The sequence below is a fragment of the Lontra canadensis genome, unplaced genomic scaffold (assembly GCF_010015895.1).
Source record: "Lontra canadensis isolate GAN:19392208 unplaced genomic scaffold, GSC_riverotter_1.0 scaffold33, whole genome shotgun sequence".
Lineage (NCBI taxonomy): Eukaryota > Metazoa > Chordata > Mammalia > Carnivora > Mustelidae > Lontra > Lontra canadensis.
The window spans coordinates 11,133,761-11,158,701 of NW_022631027.1; the positions used below are offsets into that span (position 1 = coordinate 11,133,761).

Below are 24,941 nucleotides of genomic sequence, written 5' to 3' on the forward strand. Positions count from 1 at the left end.
GCAAGTAGGAAGAAAGTTTAAAAATCAGGTAAGTATACCAGTTCCATATAATAGGTACAGATGGTATACTTAATCCCACCTAGCATGTAAAATAGAGTAGCTCTGACAATACCATGTCTGCATTTCCTTAATAGGATCATTCAGCAGGTCACATTTCAAACAATTTCACCATTGCCATATTTTATTACAAACCATCCTTAAAAGACTGATCAATAGCAAAGTCATTGAGAAGTCAGCAAACTTCACAGTGGTTGAATGATTTCCACAACGTTAGAGAGCAAGGGATCCAACACATAGAGCAAACATATTTCCTGGCCTGTCCCCTATCCTATCCTAGAATAGTTGCATTAATTAACATACAGTGAATACAGATTCTGTTCTATTGCTTTGCTGAAGATTTTCACATGGCATTTACATTAGACATACTAACATTTTAAATTTTTAACATGCTGCTATAGTCGAGTATCAGTATCATTCAAAGGATTTCACAAAGATTAAATAAAAGATCTACTTAGGCGAGTCAGTTGTGGGTGGGCAAAACAAGTTGAAAATTAGGAAATGAAGTTTGGATAGAGAAGTGTAAGGGGTGGGGGGAGTGGGGAGGATCAGCAGAGTGGTGGGTAATAAGATATAGGAGGAGGGGAAGTACAGTCAGGGCTCCATCCATGAGCACCATCTGTATAAATCAGGCCTGGAGTTGACATGTAATTTTGTGTGGGTCCCCTGAGAAGTGGCCCTCAGGGCTTCATTATTGATGAAGAGATTTTTCTTCAAAGTGGCCCAGTCAGCAATGCCTCGAGGGGACATTCATAAGCACTCATAATATCAATTTCCAAGCACCTGGGAGGTAGGAACACAGATTGTCTCTTTAATTATTATGATAGAGGTAGAGGATAGTAAGAATGCTATTATACAACCAAGCTGAAATTCTCAAAGAAATAAAATTACCATAACCTAGTATAAAAAAGTTTAATATTTGAGTTATCTTTCACAAAAAGCACACTTTACATTTCCTGGTGCACAATAGGTTGATCTCCAACTGTTTACATCCTAGGCGGTGAAAAAGTTTTCATGAACATACAGTATGTGCAAGGATGCTTAGAAGTTTGGCGGGGGGACGTCTTTCAAGCTAGTACACTTAGAGAAATTATAAGCTTAATCCAGTTTGTACGAAGAGATATCTGAGTTTTGTTTTTGTTTTTGTTTTTGTTTTTAGTAATTGTGCAGAAATTCTTTTTCAGCAAAGGATGATACTAAAGCCTTCTAAATATAGTTGAGAATGCCAAGAAATAATTTTCACCAATGCACTGGGTCCTGATATGGTCTCAAAAACAACCCAGTAAAACACTAAAAAATGAATCCATATGTATACTGCAGTAAAATAGTAAGGGTCAGGGGGGTCAGCCCTGGATTTGAATCTTATTCCTTAGTGTATTAGATGTGGATAATCCCATGTATAGACAAAACCTATGCCACATACTTCCTTTGAATCCTCCTCCATTTACATTAGAAGGTTAGCAATACAGAGGGCATTAAAGATATTTTTAAAATAGAAATAGAAAATGAAGTGGGTCTTTTAATTAATCTGAATTTCAGAAATTCCCCCTCCTCATTGGTAATATTGACAGATAAAATTCAGGAACTTTCTTATAAAACATATCTGCAGCATTTCTGAATCTGTAATGAGCTCTCATCATAATTCTTTTTATCTTCATTACCTTACATATTTTATTTATTTATATTTATATTTATATTTACATATTTATACCCTTACATATTTTAACAGACTTTGATACCACTACTTAATTTCTGGAGTTGAATAAAATTCCAGCCAAATGATGCTTACACAATACACATGATACATGCAGTAGTGATATTTAAAAGAAGTACTGCCATTTAAAAAACATACACTTTATGTGACACATGCTGTCTGAGGCACTGGTTGTATAGGGGACACTAATTAATCATTATAGCTATTGCGTGACATAATTAAGCTTAATCCAATTGACAGAGGAAGAAATAATAGTCCAGGAAAGAACTTGACCACAATCACAAAAACAAACAAAAAAAACAAACAAAAACCAAGAAGCCAGGATTAGAACCCAGGCCTGTTTTAATATGATGCTTTCTTTTTAAACTATGAACTAGAGCTTGATTTTCTGAAATACAAAAGAAATAACTGTATACAAAATTACTGACTTCCTAATATCAATAAATAGATATCTGTGGTGAACATTCTAAAATAAAAGTACACTGAGTTCACCTCAACCAGCATAACATTTTAATGTCAAGCAATGGAAGAAGTAATAATTATAAACCACAGGAAATATATAATCCTATTAAGAGTTATCTCAGTAGTATAATTGGCTCCAGGATATCAGTGAACATCCACACTATTGATGTTTGAGGCCAAAAAATACCTTGTTTTGATATAGAGGATTAAGAGCAAATGAAATTCAGAAGGTAAACATGTCACATTTGAAAATCAAAATTCTGACTATAGATAAATTTGTAATCTTAGAATGCCTTAATAATTATTTTTTAATTAAGGCAAGGTATAAATGACATAGAATTTTTCTTACAGTTTTAAGGACTGAAGGTTTCTACCACATATTTGTCATTATAGACCTACATCTAAGAAAGAAAGAAAAAAAAAAACGGCCAATTCTATTTTTCAATATCCGCTATCACCACGCTGAAGTCTGGATTATAACAAGTACCAGATTTTCTTTGTCAGATTATTTTATAACTTTTTCAGTCTCGTTATCTTTAATTTTAGTGTTTTTAATTTTATAACTTAAGTTTATGCTTATTAAAAATTGTCCCACAGTGGCCAGATAAGTTTACCTTACTGGAAAGTCTATTTTTTAGTTCTTGAGTTGTTCCCTGTTTGGTAAAATGCTGTATTCAAATAGTTAATGGAAGACACTGCTCAAAGATTAACCAATTATCTCAGTATTTTGGCCCTAGATGTCTTTCACATTCTTATCAATTCCTTACTGCAAATGTTCAGCCTTCCAAAACTGAATTTTTCTTCCAGAATGTCAAAAAGAAGGTTACTGAATTCCAGCACATTTTTACAATTAAGCAATCGGACAAGAGTACCCGCTATGATTAAGATTAAGCAGATCCAATGTAAAAATTTCCCTAGTGAAAGATTCATCATTAGTCATTAATCTCACAGTTTTTAATTAAACTTCTAAAATTGGTCACTGAATCAGTGTGCAGGTGGTAGATTTTTTTTTTTAAATGTACTGAAATATAAATATGGCCATGCTTACATAGGTAAATGTACCTTAAAACTGCAAGGAGCTATCATTTGGAATGAAGTAACTTCCCAAATCACATAATGAGACACATTTTTACTGCCAAGATAAATTCCTTAGAAAGAGAAATACTTTAAATATGGTCCACAGAACAGAGGACAAGCAATTTTTAACAACTTAAACTCATAAAACAGGCTTAAAGTTAAATTAAAAAAAAAAATTTTAAAGCCTTAGCAAGTCAAGATAGCATTCCCATAGATCAGTGGTGCCCAATCAATAAAAGAAAGGAGACAAGAAAGAACTGTCACTTATACACTGAATAAAAAACATTAAAAATTTTAAATAAATAACCGTAACTTCTGCAAAGTTGAATCTTTATTCTCTTCTTTGGATCTACCACCCTCCCTACTCCCCTGATACAAAAGCAGTTATGATAAAGGGTACTCTGAAATACCTTGCTCCATCTCTACCAATTAATTCATAACCCATGCCTTCCCTTTTTTCAACATGCTCCTTAAAATGAAATTTCTCCAAGTAATTTCCTTTATTTTCCCATTTTACAAATCCACCATTTTATGAGCTTATTTTCTTAATAAACAAAAACTTCTCAATTATCTTCTCAAATGGAAGCCAGAGTATAAGTAATTCAGAAACTATTTCTATTTGACTTGAAATGCACTGTGATTCTGCAGACAACAGATTGAAATCCTTTTTTGATTGAGGGTAAATGTGAAATGAGTTTATACCCTTTAATAGTCACTAACTGATAATTCAAGGAATGGACCTTGACTTGTGATTGGGAAAGCATTAGAGTGGTAGGTAGCAATTTAGTTTGGCTGTAAATATTTACCAAAATTACTGTTATTTAAAAAATTAAAAGCCTCCTGTGGCTATATACATTTTTCTTTAACTATTCTTTCATAGTCTATTCTCAATGATCCATATCAGTGGAGAGGAACAAGACATTGAACACAGTACATTCTTCCAGAACCATTCTTACTTGCTTTTAAATGGGGAGATATTGATATTATACTGGTTATCAATTCAAACTAAATGAAATACTACGAAGATAATGATGAAATGATCAGGGAAAGTGATCAACACTGGGTATCAATCTTCTTTGAAACCTTCCCAGGAGAATTGTTATTCAAATCATCTAGACAAAATTCAGCTTTATCCAAAAATTAATTCCATAAAGTACAATGACTTTCAAAGTATATAGCTACTATTAATGAACTTTAGAATGCTAATTATTCATGGTCAGCGATTTTCCTAAGGTATTTGTTCATATACTTATTTGTTTAACATTTGTCCTTTTTCCTAACAAGATATCAATTTGTGACATTCATTGTATTTTCTATTGTGATTTTATTTAACAGATTATGCAAATGTGACTCAGAGAAGCTAAGTAACTTGCCTAGAATCACACAGCTAAAAAGAGTTAAATTAGACCTCAACCCCAGACACTTCACTCAGATCCTGTGGTTTGAATCACATTAATATGTCAGGGAAAAAAATGAACAGAAAAAAATAAACAAACAAAAAAGTAAGTACAAAAGCAAAAGCCTTAATTTTTTTTAAAGATTTTTTATCTATTCATTTGAGAGAGAAAAAAACAGGCATGTGCACAGGAGAGCAGGACAAGGGGCAGGGTCAGAGGGAGTGGGAGAAACAGACTCCCAGCTGAGCAGGGAGCCCAGCAGGAGCCTGGATGCAGGACTAGATCCCAGGACCCCAGGATCATGACCTGAGCCAAAGGCAGATGCTTAACCGACTGAGTCACCCAAGCAACCCCTAAACCTTCACTTCTCATGCAGCTTCTACAATTACTACAATGACAGTTTTTGAGTACATGAGTGAGGTTTTATTGTCTAATATATTACTTACTTACTAATGCATCATTGTTACGCCTATCTTCCAGCCTGAAATATTCCAGTTTTGGGATTTGGTGACATTCTGATTTTTTTTCATGTTCCCAATCCTTCAAGCCCTGATGTAATATATAATTGAGGCTAGAAATTATGGAGTGAACACACAAAGCAACTTTGTATATCTCAGTAACTTTTTTCCTGAGAAACAAAGATATTTCTTGGCTGCTTCACTGAAACCTGAGATTTTGTAGGTAGCTTATGGGGAAAATTAAATCACTATTATAGAAGCTTGTCAACATCACCTTCTGTTCCTTTTACATTTATCAAGTGAATATGTACTTTGTTTCATACTGATTTTTTTTTTTAAGATTACTCTATGTACTTGAGACTAGAGCAATGGTCACAGATCAATCTCTAGACAATGATATTAATGAATTCATTCAAGGAAGGCAAATCTAATGTACGCATTCAAATTTAATAGAAAACTGAGCTTTCATAATTCATTCTGATTCTTCAAACAAAAATGAACTTTGGTGAATCAATAGGATCAACTGAGACATCTATGCTTGATTGTGTTCCTTTAGGCTTAAAGTATTTTTCCTCACTGCATTATATTTTAATGATTAATTTCATGCTCTCTCATGGTACTCTAGCTCATGAATCACGGGTATTACTTTGAGAGAAAAGGAAGGTACTATGTATAATGAAAGATATTACTGATTAAAATGTGTTGCATATATGAACTACATAAAAGCTGAAAAACTTTAAATACCACCATTCTAGGTTATAAGTAATATCATACAGATCATGCTATATTGTAAGTAATATTATAAGATCATTCTAGATTATAATTAATATCATACAGATTAATCCTCTAGATTAAGATTAGATTGAGGGGAATGAGAGGGTTTGGATTTTTCAAACAGTCTTGGTTCAAACACATACAAAACTAAGCCACTCATTTAATGTTTTACTGGCATCTTTTCCTTAGAGTTATCTGGTTAAGAACTGATTTCAAAGACAACTGCAGGAGAAATACAGAGAAAGAAATCAGTTAAGCAAATTACACACCATTCTAAAAGCCAAAAGCCACCTCCCTCTGGCACTCTACTCTCTAAAATCAGTACTGCCTGAATGCTGTCAAGTTTGCTATTTAGCTAGTTAAAAAAAAAGAAAAGAAAAAGAAAAAGAAAGAAAAGAGAAAGGAAAAGAAAGGATTTGGTTAAGTCAAAGTAAGGACCATGACATAAATCAAGTATCTTTTACCCTAAACACTCTAAATAAATATTGGGTTAAATATATCTTATCCATCAATATTTTCGAAATAGTAAACTATCCACAAGAGAAACCACAAATAAATTAAACAGACAGATCACTACAATGTAATTTGACTCTTGTTATTAAAATGGATTTTTCCCAAACCAATGAATGGAGTGGGGAGAAAACACTACTACTATCTCCCAAAGAGAACACAAAGTTACTTCAATCAATGACAGAGGGAAAATGTGGCAAAAGCAGCTATTCTGCAAACAGGTGGTTTTAAACTTTTACTTAAGCCACTGAAAAGAACTGACTAGAGAAAAATTGTGTCATTTAGAAAAAAAGAGAAAATATACAGATACACATACACACATTTTATCAGCAAGGGGAGACTCAAAAAAAAAAAAAAGAGGCTTGTAACACAACAAAAAAATAAGAAGCAATTTATCTTAGCTCACAAATGCTGTACTGGATTAGTATGTCTAAAATCAGTTTATAATTAAATCCTTCTCATTTCATACATATAAAGATCTTAGGGAGAATTTAAAGGAAATGGTCATGTCACTTCAGGTAGGACCTTATTCACAGGAAGAAAGATGACATTTTACAGAAACAGTGCAAGAGGGAATCAAAAAACGTTGAAAGGAGAGAAAAATACAGCTCGTTTCTGTTTTTCTGACAGCACTGCATTTTTCATGTTCTCAATACTTTGTTCCATTCCTATGTTAAATAATTTCATAAGCAACACTGGCTAGCGGGGACTGCTATAATAGCTGACACACAGATATCCTTTATTTCTATGTTCCACCTTTGCCATTATTCAGGATTCATCTATTGGAGGTGGGGGCAGCAGACAGGTGCCAGGAAACGCAAACGGGGGTGGGGGGGGGTTGGCGAGAAAAGGTAAGTGTCGGGGTAGACTCGATGGGAAATGGGAGCTCCTATCCTCCAGACTCCGCCTCACTGAACTCTTGTGCCTCTAAGTCATGCCATTCCGGGCAGGACAAGACAGGTTTCCTTAATCCCCTCCAAAGTAAACCCAGATCCCAACCCAAACGGTACCCCCTCCAGTCGCGGGACCCCTCCACTTCTCTCCCCCGCTGCCCACGCTGGGCTCTGGCTCCCTGCCCCTCCACCCGCCCCGCAGACCTCCCACGAAGGCAAAGTTTCCCGCGTCTCCTCCTCTTTCCCGAGCGATCCCGGCGCCCTCCCCCGCACCCACCAGCTGGGCACCCCTCCCGCCCCAGGAGACCCCGCGCTCAGTGGATACCTCGATGTCCGCCGCGTCCTTGCTAAGCACGGGGGCCATGGCAGTGTTCACAGCCTCAAGTGTCCTAGTGACAAACCCTCCTAGCGTCCTCCGGCTCTAGTCAGAGAGCGAAGTGACCGCCAGCCGAAGCGACAGAGTAAATAGGAAGCAGAGGGTCGGCGGCGAGGGGGCGGGGCGAGCGTCGGGAGGCCCCACCCCCGGGGGCGGGGCTGCGAGCTCGGCCCCGCGCCGCTCCGCGTACCGCACTGCCCCACGGAGCCACCGGGAAAGGAGCCCGGCCCATCCCCCAAGCTGGCTGTTTGTTTTTCTTCCACCAGCGGCTGGAAGGGAAGGAGGGAGCGCGTGCTCCCGGGACTGACCTATGCTCTCTAAACTGTTAAAGCCTGAGCTTGATAGGCGGGGGCCAGATGGGAGAGACCCACAGGACGAAAGGTAAAAGCAGTTGGTGCTCTAAGTAACAAATAGCTCCTTTTCTTTCCTTCCGCACGAACCCCGCGAGGTGCAGAACCATTGGCTTATGGGCCGCTGTATCTTCTGGAACTCATCAGGGATGAGGTAGTAAACGTTCCTCCATTCATCCAGCAAATAGGCGGGAGAAGGCAAGGGCGCGGGTCTAATGAGAGTAGCCAAAGCCCGGGGGTGAGAGCGGGGTCAGGGTTATAGTGGGGCTGAGGGAGGGAGGCGAGCAAAATTTCTACAGCCAGAAGTGGCAAGTAGTAAGCGATGTAGGTGGTACAGAATCAAGGATGTATTTTTGCAGGACAATCCTTTCTAAGGGCTATTTCCATATATATAAAATTCTAAAATGTGAGGCTCTTTTGTAGAGTGCTTTATGTTTTGTTGCAGAGCTTGCTGTGGAGAGGGGAGTGATTCTCCTTTAGGGACGGTCTAAATCCAAAAAAAACATTCATCTTTGAGTATATGTTTTCAGACTTACTTCAGTTCTCCCGGTGAGATAGATAAATCGTACCCTCTTCTCCCAAACACTACCCACTTACTTCTAGTGAGGCTTTTATCAGACTTCTTAATCTCTTGGCTAAATTGCAAGAACCTTGGATTTAGGTATTTCCTTCATATCGTATTTTTTCATTAGTTCATTCATCATTTCATTCAACAAATATTTATTGAACATTTTCAGTGTACCCAATACCGCCTTAGATACTCTGGATATAATCTGTCTTCAGGAAATACATCACTCTCATGGAGATTATACTCAGAATAAGAAAGTAAGCAAAATAGTAAGAAACAGTGTTGCTTGCTTGGGAGATAAAAGAGGAAAGGGACAGAATAACTAGGGTGTGGGTGCTCACCACCTTGAGTGGTTTGGGAAGACTTCTTTAAATGAACCATTAGATTACCTTGCAGAACCTGGAATTTACTAGATAGAGAATGGATGCATTTTCTTAAATCAAATAGTATTAATAAAAAAAAAGAAATAAAACTATAGAAACCTTAGAATCATGTTTTCTCCCCATTTTATCCAACCCCAAGCTCTTAAGATTCAGCCTCCTAAGGAATATTGTTCATCTCTTCATCTTCAACACATCCACCAAGGCCAAAGCTATTGGTATTCCAGCTTCTAGTCTTTTCCTTCTCCACTCAAGACTGAGTTTTTAAAAGTACTAATTGACTTGTATTATACACACACACACACGGACTGTATAAATCTTTCAGTGGTTTGCACTGCAGTCAGAAGAAAATACAGACCTCTTAAAAACAGTCAGAAGAAAATAGTGACCTCTTAATAACCTCCCTACCCTTCTCCAGCCTCGCCTATGGCCATTCTTTCCATGACTCCGTAAATTCCACCACAAAGTAACCTTCCCTTCTTCCAACCATTTCTCTTCCCTTTGCACATGTCCTCCACTTGGAGGATTCTTTCCATTCTATTCATCCTTTAGGTCTCAAAGAAGGCTTCCCTGACCCATCCCAATCAACAAGATTAGACTCACCCTGTCTCTGTTGTTCTCTTTCTTTAACACCTGTGGGTTTTTTGTCATAGCCCTATCAAATATTATTTGCATATTTATTTCAGTGTGACTTGTTTAATAACTCTCTTCCGTGTAGAATGTAAGCTCCAGGAAGAGAGGCTCACGTCTGACTTGGTTGTCTACCAGATAATCAGCTCCCAGCCCAGGACTACAGCATAAGAGACCAAGAACGCTTGGTGATTGAATGAACACAATAGATCCTGAAAGTGGTTTATGCATTAAGCAGTTCATTTCAGAAGCTTTAGTTTCACCTTACCATGTATTTTTCTCAACATCCCATTTATTCCTGAAAAGTAAATCACAATATCTATCAATGAATTTATAGTTAAAATGTGTCAGACTAACTACTTTCCTTTTCATGAAGTAATGTTCCAAAGTAAAATGTTCCTACCTCTTCCTACAGCTATACCTTACCTACCTCCAAAGCCATCTATATCCTCCTGGAGCTATATATGTATTATATATGTATAATAATACTTTAAAGTGGTATATAATAGTACTTATCATATACATACATGTATATATGTGCATACATACACATATATGGAGGAGAGGAAAAGGGTATATGCGCATATACCTATATAACATAAATATGTGAATGATGTATTTAATTATAATGTATATGTTTCCTTCTCCAATTTAACCAGAGAGCTTCAATAGTCAAATTTCTAACTACCAGAGATAGAGACTTAGATGCTCTTTTAGACTGCACTCTACTACAAATCTTATCAGTTAGCAATCCATATTTTAGTTTTATATGGATACAAGTGTCCACGTTATCCTTAAGAGTTAGACACTGTATTTCCATGTTCGCCTTTTGTGATTATTATTCTCCTAAACCACCATAGGATAAGTTCAAAATATGCTGTCTTTCTAGGGTAAGAGCTTCTTCAGTGCATTCAATAATCAAATATAAAATTCAAATGCTATTTTACAATTCCCTCTGACCTCACCAAAGAGATGTACATGGTACTAAGATATGTAATTAAAGGATTTAATCACGTTGCTCACATGCCACACCTATACTCTGTGATCAGTGATTGAATCTAATAATACTTTAAATCCATTGAAATTCCACATTAAACAGTTGTACCTGTAAGTAATCCAAGCTGTTTAAAGCTTACTGCAAATGCATTCACACCACACTTTTTAAAAGTTGTAAATTATGATGGCATTTGTCAAGCTGTCCCTCCATCTGGAAGCACAGTCAAATATCAGGTGTTACACATTAATTTTTTTGTAGACTTTGGAGAGACAGCTCATCTAATAGTGTACAAATTCACCAAAATGCATTTCAGCCTAATAGTTTACATTACATGAATGAATATTATTATGATGATTATTATTACCGTAATCAGAATGAAAGCTTATGAATCATCTTTCATATCTGAAAAGTTATACAATACCACAAATTTGGAAACACAATAAAAATGCAGATTTCCATATGTTTTATTTTTTCCCCTGTAGTCTATCATTAAGCAGTTCTTTTTTTTTTTTTTTTCCTTGACACTCCTTGGAAGGTGTTTTCCTCCAAAAAGTGAGACTTTACTCATGAGACTTATCTTACCTATCTGATTTTTTTAAGGCCAGATTAACTCCTATCCAAACTGACCAAGATAATGATTAAAAATCAGCTGGGTCAAAAATCTCTAGTGTTCCTACTCAAAGAGACCATAATGTATATGTTAGTTCATATTATATGGAATAAACTTGGTATAATTTATTCAGCTAGATATACCATGTATCCTTTATAACCGTACATGCATAATACACATGGGTGCTACATATATGCATATCTATCAAAATGCCATAAAAAAGCACAGCTAACACAGAAACTACAAATCCCTCTCAGAAGTTTATTCAATGATTGTTTATTGAGTGCTATTTCAGGCACTGTGATAGGCCTGAGTGATACCTCACCATATATTACAGACATTGCCCTTGTTATCACAAATTTAAGCCACTAGTTCAAAACACACACTGTCATATAGTGATTTTGAGTAAGTGGTCTAACCAAATGGGGTTATTATAAGAATTAAATGTTAAATTTATGTGATTGTATTTTGTAAAATGCCATGTAATATTAGTTAAATATTAAAAATTTAAAGATATGCCCTCATATTCTAGAAAAACATCATTGGTTCATGATTCACCATGAATGACTTTGGGTAAAATGCAGTGTGAATAGGAGGTTGATAGAGTTATCTGACTTAAAGTGGGGAAAAAATATCCTCTAGAATGAATATTACCTTATTACCTTGAAGAATTTTCTTTGGACTTTTCTCTCAACATCAAAAGTCACCATAATTCTAGCAACTGTCATTTAAAGCTGTCAGTTTGTTTTCTTGCTGGAATTTTATTCTTTTGTAATTTCAAGCACATCTGCATTTGGGATTGAGATAGAATCTGATATAAATTATTCACAGTTATGCCTTTTGGTCATCTATATTGGATGCCAGTGGTGTGCCTCACATATCCCCATCCTTTTGCCCAATCCACTCAGAGCTGAGATACAAATTCCCACAACTTCTGGGAGTGTTGGTGGTTGATAACTCTCTGTTAGGTCCCTCTTTGGAAATGCCTCTGGCTAAAGAGACATTCACCTAAGGATCATGTCTCTGCCCAGGGTAGCAGGTATCCAATGACGACTGATGCAGGGCTATAAATGCCTGGCACTTGCCTCTATTCAAGACATCTTTGAGGGGCCATCTCAACTTTCGAGGTCCCTTAAGGGATCGTCTGAGACTTTTGCTGAGATTGCAAGAGTTCAGCTTCTCCTTCTACCAATCCTGCTTCATCTCCCACCTCCAGAAGTCCTCTTCGAGACAGCCCTTCCCAAGAAACTTCCTGCATGTACATTTCTTTCTCATGGTCCACTACTTAAGGGACCTAAGCTGCATTTTCACCACTGTTTAACTGATAGAATCTATCTCAAGTAAAATGCACTTAATTATCCACATGTCTGAACATAGAAAAATTGACTCCCATAATAAAGTCTTATTTATTTCAGTATGCTGAAATATTTCTGTATTTGTTCATCCATTTATTAATATCACAAACAACTGTGTGCCCAATATGCACTAGTTACAATAACAAAAACTAAAGATACCATGGTGAGCAAAATATAAGTGAACTCTGTGCTCATGCAGCTTGCAGGTGATTTAGATGAGGTGAACATTTGTCAAGTAATCACACAGTAATATAATATTTACTGTGAATAACAATATCAACGTAAAATCGAGGACTGTTATAGCAGAGGGACCTGGGAAATCAGTGAAGGACTTCTTAAGTAATTGCCCTTGCTGCTAAGATCTAAGAGACAAAGACAAAAAGGAAGAGATCAAAAGCATTCCAGGCAAGAAAGTAGCCTGTGCAAAGGCTCCAAGGCTGAGTGTCCTGGCAGAAGGAAAAAGAGGTTCTGGTAGGTGGAGCTGAGGCAGCTATGGGGAGAATGACCCAGAGTGTTGCCATGTGGTATTTTAGCCTTAGTTCAGGATTTTAAACTTTATCCTAGAAGAAGTGGGAAACCATGGATTTTATTTATTTATTTATTTATTTTGAGCAGAGGAATGATGTGATCAAATACGTATTTTTTTTTTAAGATTTTATTTATTTATTTGTCAGAGAGAGTGAGCATAGGCAGACCGAGTGGCAGGCAGAGGCAGAGGGAGAAGCAGGCTCCCTGCTGAGCAGGGAGCCCGATGTGGGACTCGATCCCAGGATGCTGGGATCATGACCTGAGCCGAAGGCAGCCGCTTAACCAACTGAGCCACCCAGGCGTCCCCAAATACGTATTTTTGAAGTATCACTCTGATTGTAACGTATGTGTAATGCATATTCATATATTCACTTGGGTGAGTGTTTTAAAATCAACCAAGCAAGTGATTTCTGGGGATAGGATCAGTTATTTCTTCCATATGCCAGCCAAGGTGGTAATCATTGTCACTGGAAACCAAAATAGTGAATTTTCTACCATATATTAATGCCATTGTTATTTAGTATTTTGCTATACTTATGAAGCAGAGCCCTGTGTTTTTAATCAGTCTGGAAAGAAAAACCTGCACCCCAGAAGGATTTCTGTCTCGATCAGCGTCTCTATTTCTGTTTTCCAACATAAAACTATCATGATCCATTTTTAATCATCTGAATAATGAATGGCATGCTGTTCTTGTTCTGTAGTTTGTTTCTATGATTGCCACCTTCCCTAGACTGTAAGGCTCTTGGTGGTTTTGAGTATGCTTTACCCTTTTATCCTACATGCTAGAATGGATTCCCTTTTAGAATACAAGTGGTTGATTAAAAAAAAAAACAATTTAATGACATGATTTCTCACCTATTAGGCTGGCAAAAAAATATTTTAAGGAGTGATTAAGTTGTAAGAAAGTTAATGGGTATGTAAGATTCTATAATGAGCAAAAACTTGTTACAATATATAGGTACAGCAATTTAGCAATATATAGCCAAACTTTAAACACGTGCATTTCCTTTGACCCAACAACTTTATTTCTGATATTGTCATCTTAAGAGAGAACGATTATGCTATATGCAAAATTAACCTAAAAGTATGACTCAATCCAAAGTTCTTTATGCAAAAATAAAAAAAGTAACAACATAAATCTCCTATAAAAGATAACTGATTAATAACTATTGAATTCATACAATTCAATTGTATCAATTGAGGGGGAATATTAATATCAGGGGATGATACTGCTAGTATATCCAAGAGCATATGAGATTGTAGGGTCTAATTATATATGGACAAGTCACAATCATGTTTCAATTAATTATAGGAAAACATACAAATTACTTTTAAAACTCCATTGCATTATGAGCAAATACAGAAACACAGTTACCTTTTATAAATTTAAATGTGTATATATGCATGTAAGGCCTTTATTATTTGTACTATGGTGCTTGGCCCATGTCAGGCACTCTGTAGTTTACATATGAAGTATTTTATATGAAAATATACCAAAATTATCTATAATGTTCTACAGTCCATTAAAGGAAAATAATTACTAATGTCATCACGTTCCTGGTTTAAAAGTCTTTAAGCATTATTGAAACTGGCAAATAGAAATATTAATATCCTCATAGTCCTAGGTAAAATTTTTTAAGGTACAGAAGCTGGCAAATAGTGAGAACTACTTAAGCTTTATCTCACTAGACAAAATAATCTGAGTGTTTGAAGAATGTCCTCTCACAAAATAATCATTTGAATGTATTGATTTATTTACCCTGTAAAACAATAAGCCTGTCAGTCTTTTGCTCCAAACTTACCAAGGATTCCCATTTCACTCAATAAAAAAAATTCTACATAGTGGCCTACAGGCATCAATAATGTAGCTGCTTGTTTTCTCTCCTTCTAATTTGTGGTATCTCTGTTTTCTCCAACTCCATCCACACAGGCTTTTTCACTTCTTGTTCCCTCTGCCTGCGATATTCTACACATATTTTGATGGCTAGCTTCTCATTAGGTTCAAGCACTGACATAAAGTTTACCTCTTTGATAAGTTCTTCTGTGACCACCAAGTTTAAAACTGTCACGTGCATTTCTCACATTCACTATTTCCACCTTCCTGCTTTATTTTTCTTTACAGCACTTAATATAAACCAACATTCTATTTGTTTTAATTATATATTTGTTCATTGCCTACATTTTCCTATGGAAATCTATTTTTTAAAATGTTAATTTTATTAGGTTGTTTTATTCACTGCTGGATTCCCAGTCTGGACCAGTGCTTGGCACACCGTATATGCTCAACAAGGTTTTTGGATGAATGCATGGAACAGCTAGTAGGTTATAGTCCCTTACCATTTTTTCATGCTTCTATATTAGCATTTAATATTGAATATTATACATTATGTGTCTTTCTCCCCATCAGAAAGAATTATTCAAGGGCAAAGATGATGTCTTATTAATCTTTGAACCCTTCAGCTTATATAATGTCTGGAAATAAGTGTGCTCTAATATATTTTGATCCAATGAACAAGTGAACTAAAAATCAGTCTGCTTGTGTACTTACCTAGTGGTACTTGCTCTAGTGCATCTTTTGATGTTTAAAAATTGAAATTTATCATGTATGCCAATCAGAGAAACTCTAAGCTAGAGGCTTACTCTGAAGCACATTTTCTGTTCTTATTCTTGTCTTGGCAGCTCACTTGGCAATATATGATAAGTATAATCATCCATCTAAAGTTCTTAGAATATTTTCAATAAATTTGAAAATATTTTACATTTCCTTATTTCATGTCTTAAACATAGAGTTTCATTAATTTTATTTTTTCAAGAATTCTGAGCATTATCTTCTCCATCTATTGAAAATGTTATCATATCTTTAAAAAAATTTTTTTATATATTTATTTTGAGAGAGAGAGAAAGAGAGGAAACCTGCATGAGCATAATCTCGGGGAGGTGCAGTCGGAGAGGGAGGGGCAAAGGAAGAGAGAGAAGCAGACTCCCTACTGAGCAGGGAGCCAAATATGGGGCTGGCTCCCAGGACCTCAGGGTCATAACCTGAGCCCCAGGCAGACAGTTAACCAACTGAGCCACCTAAGTGCCCTTATCATTTCTTTTTTTAAATATTTGCATCCGATTTACAGAGTGCAAGAAAATGCATTTTTGGTAGTTAGTATCTTAGGCAGAATAACCATTTAACATTCTTTTAGAGAGACTAATATGTTACATGTCTGTGCCATTGGATGTGATGTGTGTCTGTGTGTATGTATATCCATATATACCACCCAGTATACTTTTTCAATAAGTTACTCAATTTATTGTCATCACTGAACTCATAAATTTCAAGAATCTTGTTTTAGGCTTCGGTTGAAAGAACTGCCATTAGTTTTTTTCTTCTTTTCCTTTTTTTGGAAGGTGGGGTAGGGTGCAAGAAGGGGGGATGCTGATTAGTATGACTCTTCCAAGTAGCACAAATACATTTCACAATGTGATCTTTGATAAATGTCCAAATGGATTTTAAAACTAAATTGAACTGCTTTTTATTGAGCCCCATAATTTATTCCAGCCATCTGTGTCACACACACAAAAGTTTGTTTCTTAAGGGCTTTATGATATTTTTTTGTCCCCATCAGCACCACCATTAGGATATAACAACATTAGCATATTTCAGGATTGATTTTGGTCCCCTAAAGAATATAATACATCTTTCAGTCAATAAACATTTTTCAACACAACTATTTGCAATTTGTAGATTAAAAAATATGGAACCGAAAGCATTCTTTTGGCATCATACTTTCTATTTAAAGGCCACCAAATGGTTCTTTCTGAGAGATTGTATTGAGCAGTTAGGATCTTGGCATCCACTGTTGTTTTAGGGAAAGATTTTCCTGGCCCACACTTGTTGTTGCCGGATAATGAATGACTAGAGTATATGGACAGAGCCACCTTCCCATCTGTACTAGCCTTAACTACCATTGATTGCTGTATTGCGTACTCTGTTGAACCATGCATGCTTAATCATTAATTTTACTTAGAGCTAATAAAATACCTCTCTTTATTGATCATCAATTGTATGCCTAGGACATTACACCTATTTCTGATTTAATCATCATCATAATCTGAATTTAAACATAGAGAAACTAGTGCTTATGAATTTGTTGGAATTTGTGATAACTGATTTTTTGAAGGAATTATTAAAACAATACTAGAAATTAGTGGATTTTGTTTGTTTTAAATGCATTGTTGTTTAAAGTGGAGTTTTAGTTTTCTTCATAGAGAATGATAGTTTTTGTTTTTTGGTTTTTGTTTTTTGTTTTTTTAAAGATTTTATTTGACAGCAAGAGACACAGAGAGAGAGGGAGTATAAGCAGGGGGAATGGAAGAGGGGGAAGCAGGCTCCTGAGCAGAGACCCCGATGCGGGGCTCGATCCCAGCACCCTGGGATCATGACCTGAGCCGAAGGCAGAGGTTTTAACCCACTGAGCCACCCAGGTGCCCCAAGAATGATATTTTTTTTTTTTTAAGATTTTATTTATGTATTTGACAGAGAGAGAGAGTGCACAAGCAGGCAGAGCAGCAGGCAGTGGGAGGAGGAGAAGCAGGCTCCCAGCCGAGCAGAAAGCCCGACAAGGGGCTCCATCCCAGGACCCTGGGATCATGACCTGAGTAAAAGGCAGATGCTTAACCAACTGAGCCACCCAGGCATCCCTATACTAACTTTTAAAGTTCCTATAGGCGTAGTAAGATTAACTGTATATTTTCATAACGTTTCTAGGTAGCTGATCCTGCCCAGAACTCTTTCACTCAGTATACCTTCCATCTTATTATTCTGCCTTGAATTGGAGTAATAGTGCCTATGTTCCCCTGCAGAGTCTCTCTGTCTGCCTGCCTTTGTTTCTCTCTCTCTTTCTCTCTCTCTCTCTCTATATCATATTCTATTCTATTCTATTTTATTCTGTCTGTGATCCATAATAATCCTGATGTTTGGGAAATCATATCATCTATATCGTGGCTTTTCAGTGCTACAGTATGAAACATTTCATATATATGAGTACATATAAGTAACATATATGACTATATCAACTACATATATATATATATTTATGATTGATACATATAGTAAATCCATGCCTAGATTGTGAGCTGTATTAAAGACTTTCATGCAAATATAATGATTAAATACTATTCCATCTTTCTCCCATCATTTGAACTAAGCTAAATTGCTAAACATATAGCATGAATTTCTAAACAACTCATGATGCATTGATACAAGTAGTAATTCATACTTTAAAATAGGTTGTTCTCAGAATAAGAAAAATGTGCCTAAAGTGATAAAAATAGAGAAAGATGAGAGAATTTGATATCATTTAACATAGAGAAGATAAAGCTAGTTTGAATAATTTTTCATATTTAAATAAGTTTTTAAATAGAAATAGTAAGCAGTTGTTTTCTATTTTGGCAGCAGATCAGGAAATGGGCTTAATAAATCATGAGATAGTTTAATTAGATAAAAGAAAACCTCTATGTCAAAGTAATAAACTATTAGCGTGGACTACTAAGGGAGATATTAAGTATTTATACCTGGAAATCTGCAAAAAGAACATAAACAACCCTGTATCCCTGCCTAAGAAAGGCAGGCTGCTGAACAATATGATCTCAATAGTCTTTTCTAATTTTTTATTTTATAGATATCACTCTTTCTTTGCTTTTCTTCCAGCTTCTCTGCAATTTACAATAATACATTAAACAGTAACAATTCCTGGCTTTTTTTTTTTTTAAGATTTTATTTATTTATTTGACAGAGATCACAGTAGGCAGAGAGAGAGGAAGGGAAGCAGGCTCCCTGCCCCCGCAGAGCAGAGCCCAATGCGGAGTTCGATCCCAGGACCCTGGGATCCTGACCTGAACCAAAGGCAGAGGCTTTAACCCACTGAGCCACCCAGGTGCCCCTGGCTTTTCTTTTTAAACACCTCTGTTTATAAGATCATTAACTGTAGTTTCTCTTTTACATTCTGTTGTCAAGAAGTGGAAACAGTGATACATCAGCCAGTTTTTCAGGAAGAATGCGGATTCCAAGGTAGATCACACTTATAATGTATCCCTTAACATACATATAGCAGGTAGATGGCTGGTTAAAACCATCTTTAAATCATAATATTCTGAACATCCCTATGTCTTCAATTTCATCTCCTCCCTTTCTTCTCCATTTCATGTCACTTTAGCCACTCAGATCTTAACCATTTGTCCAATATACCAAATTCTCAGCTCTTTCTATTCTTTGTCCTTAGATTAACACCAGCATGATACAGACCAGATGACCATTCAACAATGTTGGATCAGGAAATTCTGCACATAGGGAACAGCAAATGGAAGGCTCTAAATTCTCTTGTTCCATCATTTTCTCCTGAACATGCATAGACACACATACATGTCATCTTCTTTCTCTTTCTCCTAAATATTTTCCTCTGCTGCATACACACTGGTATTATATCTGTATTTGTATATTTGTTTATTGTCTCCTTCCAGATCATAAGTACTATGATCAAGGACTGTTTACTTTTTTATTCTCTACTGTATTGCCTGTACCTAGAATAGTGTCTGGCACCTGATAGACATTTAATAAATCAACCTTTCACTTCACTTTCAATTTAAAATCCACATTATTTCTGCAATGTCAAAATCTGATGAAAAAAACATATTGTTTATAGCTGTGACTATAGCCAAAGTCAGTGTATTTGTGACTGAATATTATGCTTTCCATCCATATAGTTTGTCATCATGGAAAGAGTATTGTAGTCTGAAGGTGAAGTGGAAAGTACAATTTGCAGAAATCATATCATTTATTCTTTCTAAAATGAATCAAGGCTTATTGTCTTTGGATAAAAATATATTATAAAAAAAACTTAGAGTGAACCTCTTTTCTTCATATAAGAAAACACTTGCTGTTTAAAAAATGTGATTCTCTCTCTGATGTGAGAAGAATTTATTCCATTCCCTATCTGAGAATTTCATTGCCATTTGCATGTTGCCTGGAATACAAATTGTACTTAGTAATCAATCAGTGTTTAATTGCCGCTCAAGTAAACCCTTGTAATCAGACTTGCTGTAAAAATGTTAAGGTGTGCAAAAAGCATAAGGTGGCATTTTCCCCTCCTTCTTATTATGCCTGTGTAACTTCCATTAATACTAATAGGAGGCACAGCTGGTCGTCAACAGGAGATTACAGGTTGCTGCTTAAATCATATTTTATTTTTATACCTTGGCAAGATTTATGTATTGAAATCAGGTGGCCAGATTTTTGCTGTTGTTAAGAAAGCTTTTACTCTGAAAGAATGAGATTGGGGGAGGGAAATTGAGTTTCAAATTTTTTATTTTAGGAATATAAAGACTCGAAATCCAAGCAGCAGCTTGTCCTTATACAGCAAGTCTGTCTTATTCTTTAGCACCAGCTGGAGTCCCATTTCTAATTTGCGGTGAAGAATTAAGTGATTTGAGACCCATACCCTGGAGTATTTGACCTCCAATGTCAACCAGCTAGCTTGCAATTCCCTTGGCTGAAAAGTTTCCCCAGAATTGATTTGAACTAACATCAGTTAAAATACTCTGCAATTTAGTAGTAAATATCACTGCAAATCTGAGTACAAGTTTATAGCCATGAAAATAAACACACTGTAGAATGTTAAGGAAAAAAGTTTAGGAAACATGAAAAGCCTTGGTGATCAGAAATGTGATAATAGAACCTTTCACCCCAAGGTCATTAGTTTGAGTCTGGCTTACCGGCCGAAGACAATTGTTTATAGCATATGCATGCTATGCCAGTGCTCTCAAACTCATTTCTTTGTGGTCGGGTCCATTTGTCATAAAACAGCTATTCCTGTCTTTCTCAAATGCCATGGTATTGACAACCCTAAAGGAGAACAGAAGGACTAATAGGGACAGGGTTAGGGCAAAATCCTCATTACCCCAAAAGCAAATCAGTCTGCTTTTACCTCAGTCTTCCTTTTCTCATGCTGTGGCTCCCATATGGATTGCTGCCCATTTTTCTCAATGCCAAATCTAGTCTTTCAAGTCATTCGACTCATTCCTTCTCCTTCTCCATGATACTTTTCTCAGTAATCCCTGTCATTAGTACCTTTTTCTCATCCCTGACCTTGCTTGGTAATCAGTTACCTGATAGTAAATGGATTACCAGTGTAACACTATTCTAGATAGGAGAATAAATGTCCCCATTCCCCTAACTCTTGTTAAACTCCTCTATTCTCAGTCTCTCTTCATTTTCTCCTTCCCCAGCTTCCACTATAGTTAATTAACAATATCCCATGGAGTTATATTCTGCTTCTTACTCCAAAATCTCACCTGGCTTCTGACCCTAAAAACACTTGCCCTGACAACTTTTTTTTTTTTTTTTTTGCTCTGTCCCTAATTTGCCACTGCCTACCATGATTTGCTGTACTACCTACCCTAAACCATGAAGGGTACAACAAAGCCTAAAACCAGAGAAATCGACATTCATTTGATATGATAAAGTGGATCAAAGAGGAAGTGGATAAAAAGTGTGAAGAAGAAGGTAAGATCAAAAGGTACATTCTGAGAATTCCTGGTTGGAAAACTAGATAGTGATTGATTACCTTTCATAGTCCATTTTCCCATATTTATTAGTTCCATGTGTTTTCTGGGGTACTTAGTACATTTAATAATGCTTATCAAGTATATTATGAATTAATTTAGCCTTATGACTTTGTTCAGTTCCCCAAATCTTGAATATGCATGTTTTTTTCCATGAGTAAAACTACAGGGTGGGACTTAGTAATAAAAAGAGCTACCGTTTATTGAGAGATTACTTTATGCCAGGCACTGCATTTACTGTATGTGTGGATATATATATATACATATATATATATCCACTATATATATCCACACATATAGTAGAATGAAGAAGGAAAGTTGTATTTCTGTGCCATTGTATATCAATTCTTGCTTATTTAAGTCTTCATCACCAGGTAAGATTTTGTTGAATATAATAATCCATTAACTCATTATTTCTTTTTTTATCTTTAAAAACATACAACATATTACTGACCACTGAATAAATACTCAACAAGTGCTTGAAGCTTCAGATTGATATTTTAATAATGGAAAGTTAAAGAAATTCAGAGATTTGTGCCCCAGCAAATCTTAGTTTCAATTTGAAAAAAAAAATATATATGTCCTACTTCCTATTACAGTAGTCAGTACTACATATAATACATATCTCAGTTTCCTTTGATTTTGAGGGGTATATGATCATTTTTTCCTCACATTTTATTTTTTTCTGAATCTGTGGTAAGAAAACTGTAAAACAAAAGGTAAAGGAGGAAATATAAAATACTCATAATTCTGCCATCAGTGCTTTAATCTATGTCAATTCATACAATTGGTATTATTTTAATAACCTGAATTTGTACTCTGGCTTTGTTTTACATAACACAAAATATGATATTTAATAGATTCATGTTATTCTAAATGTGGGGTATTCAATAATATATTGGTAAGTATAGGTTAGGCTCTGCTGCAATAACAAATTACTCCAGAAATTTCAGAGACATAAATCTTTACTCATACTACATACCCTTTTTGGGTTGACAGGGAGCCTCTGCTCCATATAGTAACTAGGACCTAGATTCCAGAGGTTCTACTTTCTTTTGATAGCACCTTCTGGAGCATGTGACCTCCTCAGTTACTTCATCACATTTGAAAGGTACAGGGAGTTTTCATCTGAGCAGCTAACCACTTAAACCAAAAATGACACGTCATTTTTACTCATAGCCCAATGGCCGGAAAAAGTTACATCACCCTGCCTAATTGCAAAGGGGATAAGGACTGTAAGGAAACACATGGAATATTTTATATAACTAGTCTTTCTCAATTTCTTCCTTTAATATAACTGTTCTCACTTTATATTTACAGTGACTTCTCAAAGTTATGGTTTTTAAGAAAGGTATCCTTTCCTTTTTTCAAGTGTTGATAAAAATGTAGTAGTTACTAACCTTAGACTTCAGATGCAGTTACATTCACCAGAAATATCACTTAATTCTCTAATTAGAACTTAATTTTTATTTTGAATCCTTAACTGGCCAAATGGAAAAATAAAAATATCAGCCACTGTAAAGCTGCTTCTCCCTCTCTCGCAGAGTGGCTTCTAAATTCTAGGGGGTTGATAAAGTGCCAAAGTCTCAGTAAGAGGGTGTAGACACCTGCTCTTCAGTCATTTTCACTTTTCTGTGTGATGAACGATGACATGGCCATCATCTATTTTGTTCTTGGTCCACACATGTAAGTACAGATTGCTTCTCTTTCCTGAAGACAAGCCTTCCAGAGCATCCTGCTCTCTCTTCCCTGGGGCACAGGGAACATATTATTCTGCAACTCTGGCCACACTAGAAATTTCTCAGAGCTGGGATGAGGGTTAGGAGTTATGAAACATGTAGGGATCAGGTTCTTTTCTCAGAAACCTGGCAGTGACTAAATTTTTTTTTAAAGATTTTATTTATTTATTTGACAGAGATCACAAGTAGGCAAAGAGGCAGACAGAGAGAGAGAGGAGGAAGCAGGCTCCCTGCTGAGCAGAGAGCCTGATGCGGGACTCAATCCCAGGACCCTGAGATCATGACCTGAGCCGAAGGCAGTGGCTTCACCCACTGAGCCACCCAGGGGCCCAATTTTTATCCTTGATAGGAAGATGAGCAATATAGAAATTGACGGATCACATTTTATCCCAAATTTTATGATAAAGCATAACCTTGTTCTTGGATATCAGCTTTTGAAATGAAAAAGCTAAAATTTAACTCTTTTTACTCATGTTCTGTTTAGTAACCCTTATCTGAGGCTGTAATCACACCAAACGAATGGGGAAAGGCAAAAAAAAAAAAAAAATAAATAAAGAGAGAGAGAGAAAGAGAGAGCGAAGAGCAGAAGAAAAATACTTACCAGTTTATCAAAATATTATTCTATAACCTGCTGGTGAAGTCCTCATGCCTGGTTACTTCTGTGTAAGGTAGTCACATTCAGCACCATGCAACTATGTTATCTTATAATACCTGACTGTCCAGTGTTTAGTTGGGATCATGGCACCAAAATTCTCCTGTAATAATATGTGATCCAATCATATTCTCAACCTTAGAATTTTACTTAGAGGCTCCAATGTTCCAAATAAAATTTAACTGTGTATTTTTAGAAATGGTGGTGGTGGGACAAGGGGTTGTTGTTATTTGTTCATTTGTCAGTTGGTTGTTGCTTGTATCTGTCACTGGGGAAAGGTGACTCATTAGCCATAAATATCATTTCCTCCTTCCCTTCATCTGGTTCCTGGAAGCCCTGTCAGTGTGTTTATAAAGAGCTATTTTCCAGGCTTCCTATAACTTTACATGGTGGAAAGACAAAGAGATTGAGAGACTATGAGAGAGAAAGATTGGGATAGAGAGTGAGGGAGCACTCATAAGCAACTCTCTCTTCCTTTCCTTATAAGATACAAATCCCATCATGGGGCCCAACAATCATCTGAACCTAATCATCTCTCAAAGTCTCCATCTACAGATATTATCACATTGAGGATTAGGGATTCAATATATGAATTTTGGGAGACACAGTACTCAGTTCATAACAGTGTGTGTGTATATGTTTAGCATGTTCTTACTTTTTGGCACTACAAGATGTTCCAGACTCATATATTCCCTGCACCAATTCTGGAAGCAGTCATTGCTCCAAGGATCCCCAGTTCCTTTTATTGGAGAATGGTATTAGAGACCAAGATTGGTATACCAGGTGGGCTTATTGCTAGTGGAGTAT

The 24,941-nt window shown here is 36.2% G+C and overlaps 1 protein-coding gene across 2 annotated transcripts in view; it reads right to left on the reverse strand.

Annotated features, from left to right (window-relative positions):
* Positions 1–7,812, reverse strand: part of DPYD (dihydropyrimidine dehydrogenase) — an 829,985-nt gene extending 822,173 nt beyond the window's left edge. The window contains exon 1 of one of the 2 annotated variants that reach the window (XM_032867196.1): positions 7,668–7,811. In XM_032867196.1, the coding sequence (XP_032723087.1) occupies positions 7,668–7,706 (39 nt within the window). In that variant the 5' untranslated portion in view covers positions 7,707–7,811. Of the gene's footprint in view, positions 1–7,667 lie in introns of both variants that reach the window. The other variant, XM_032867195.1, reaches the window with a different exon arrangement.
* Positions 7,813–24,941: the final 17,129 nt, after the last annotated feature.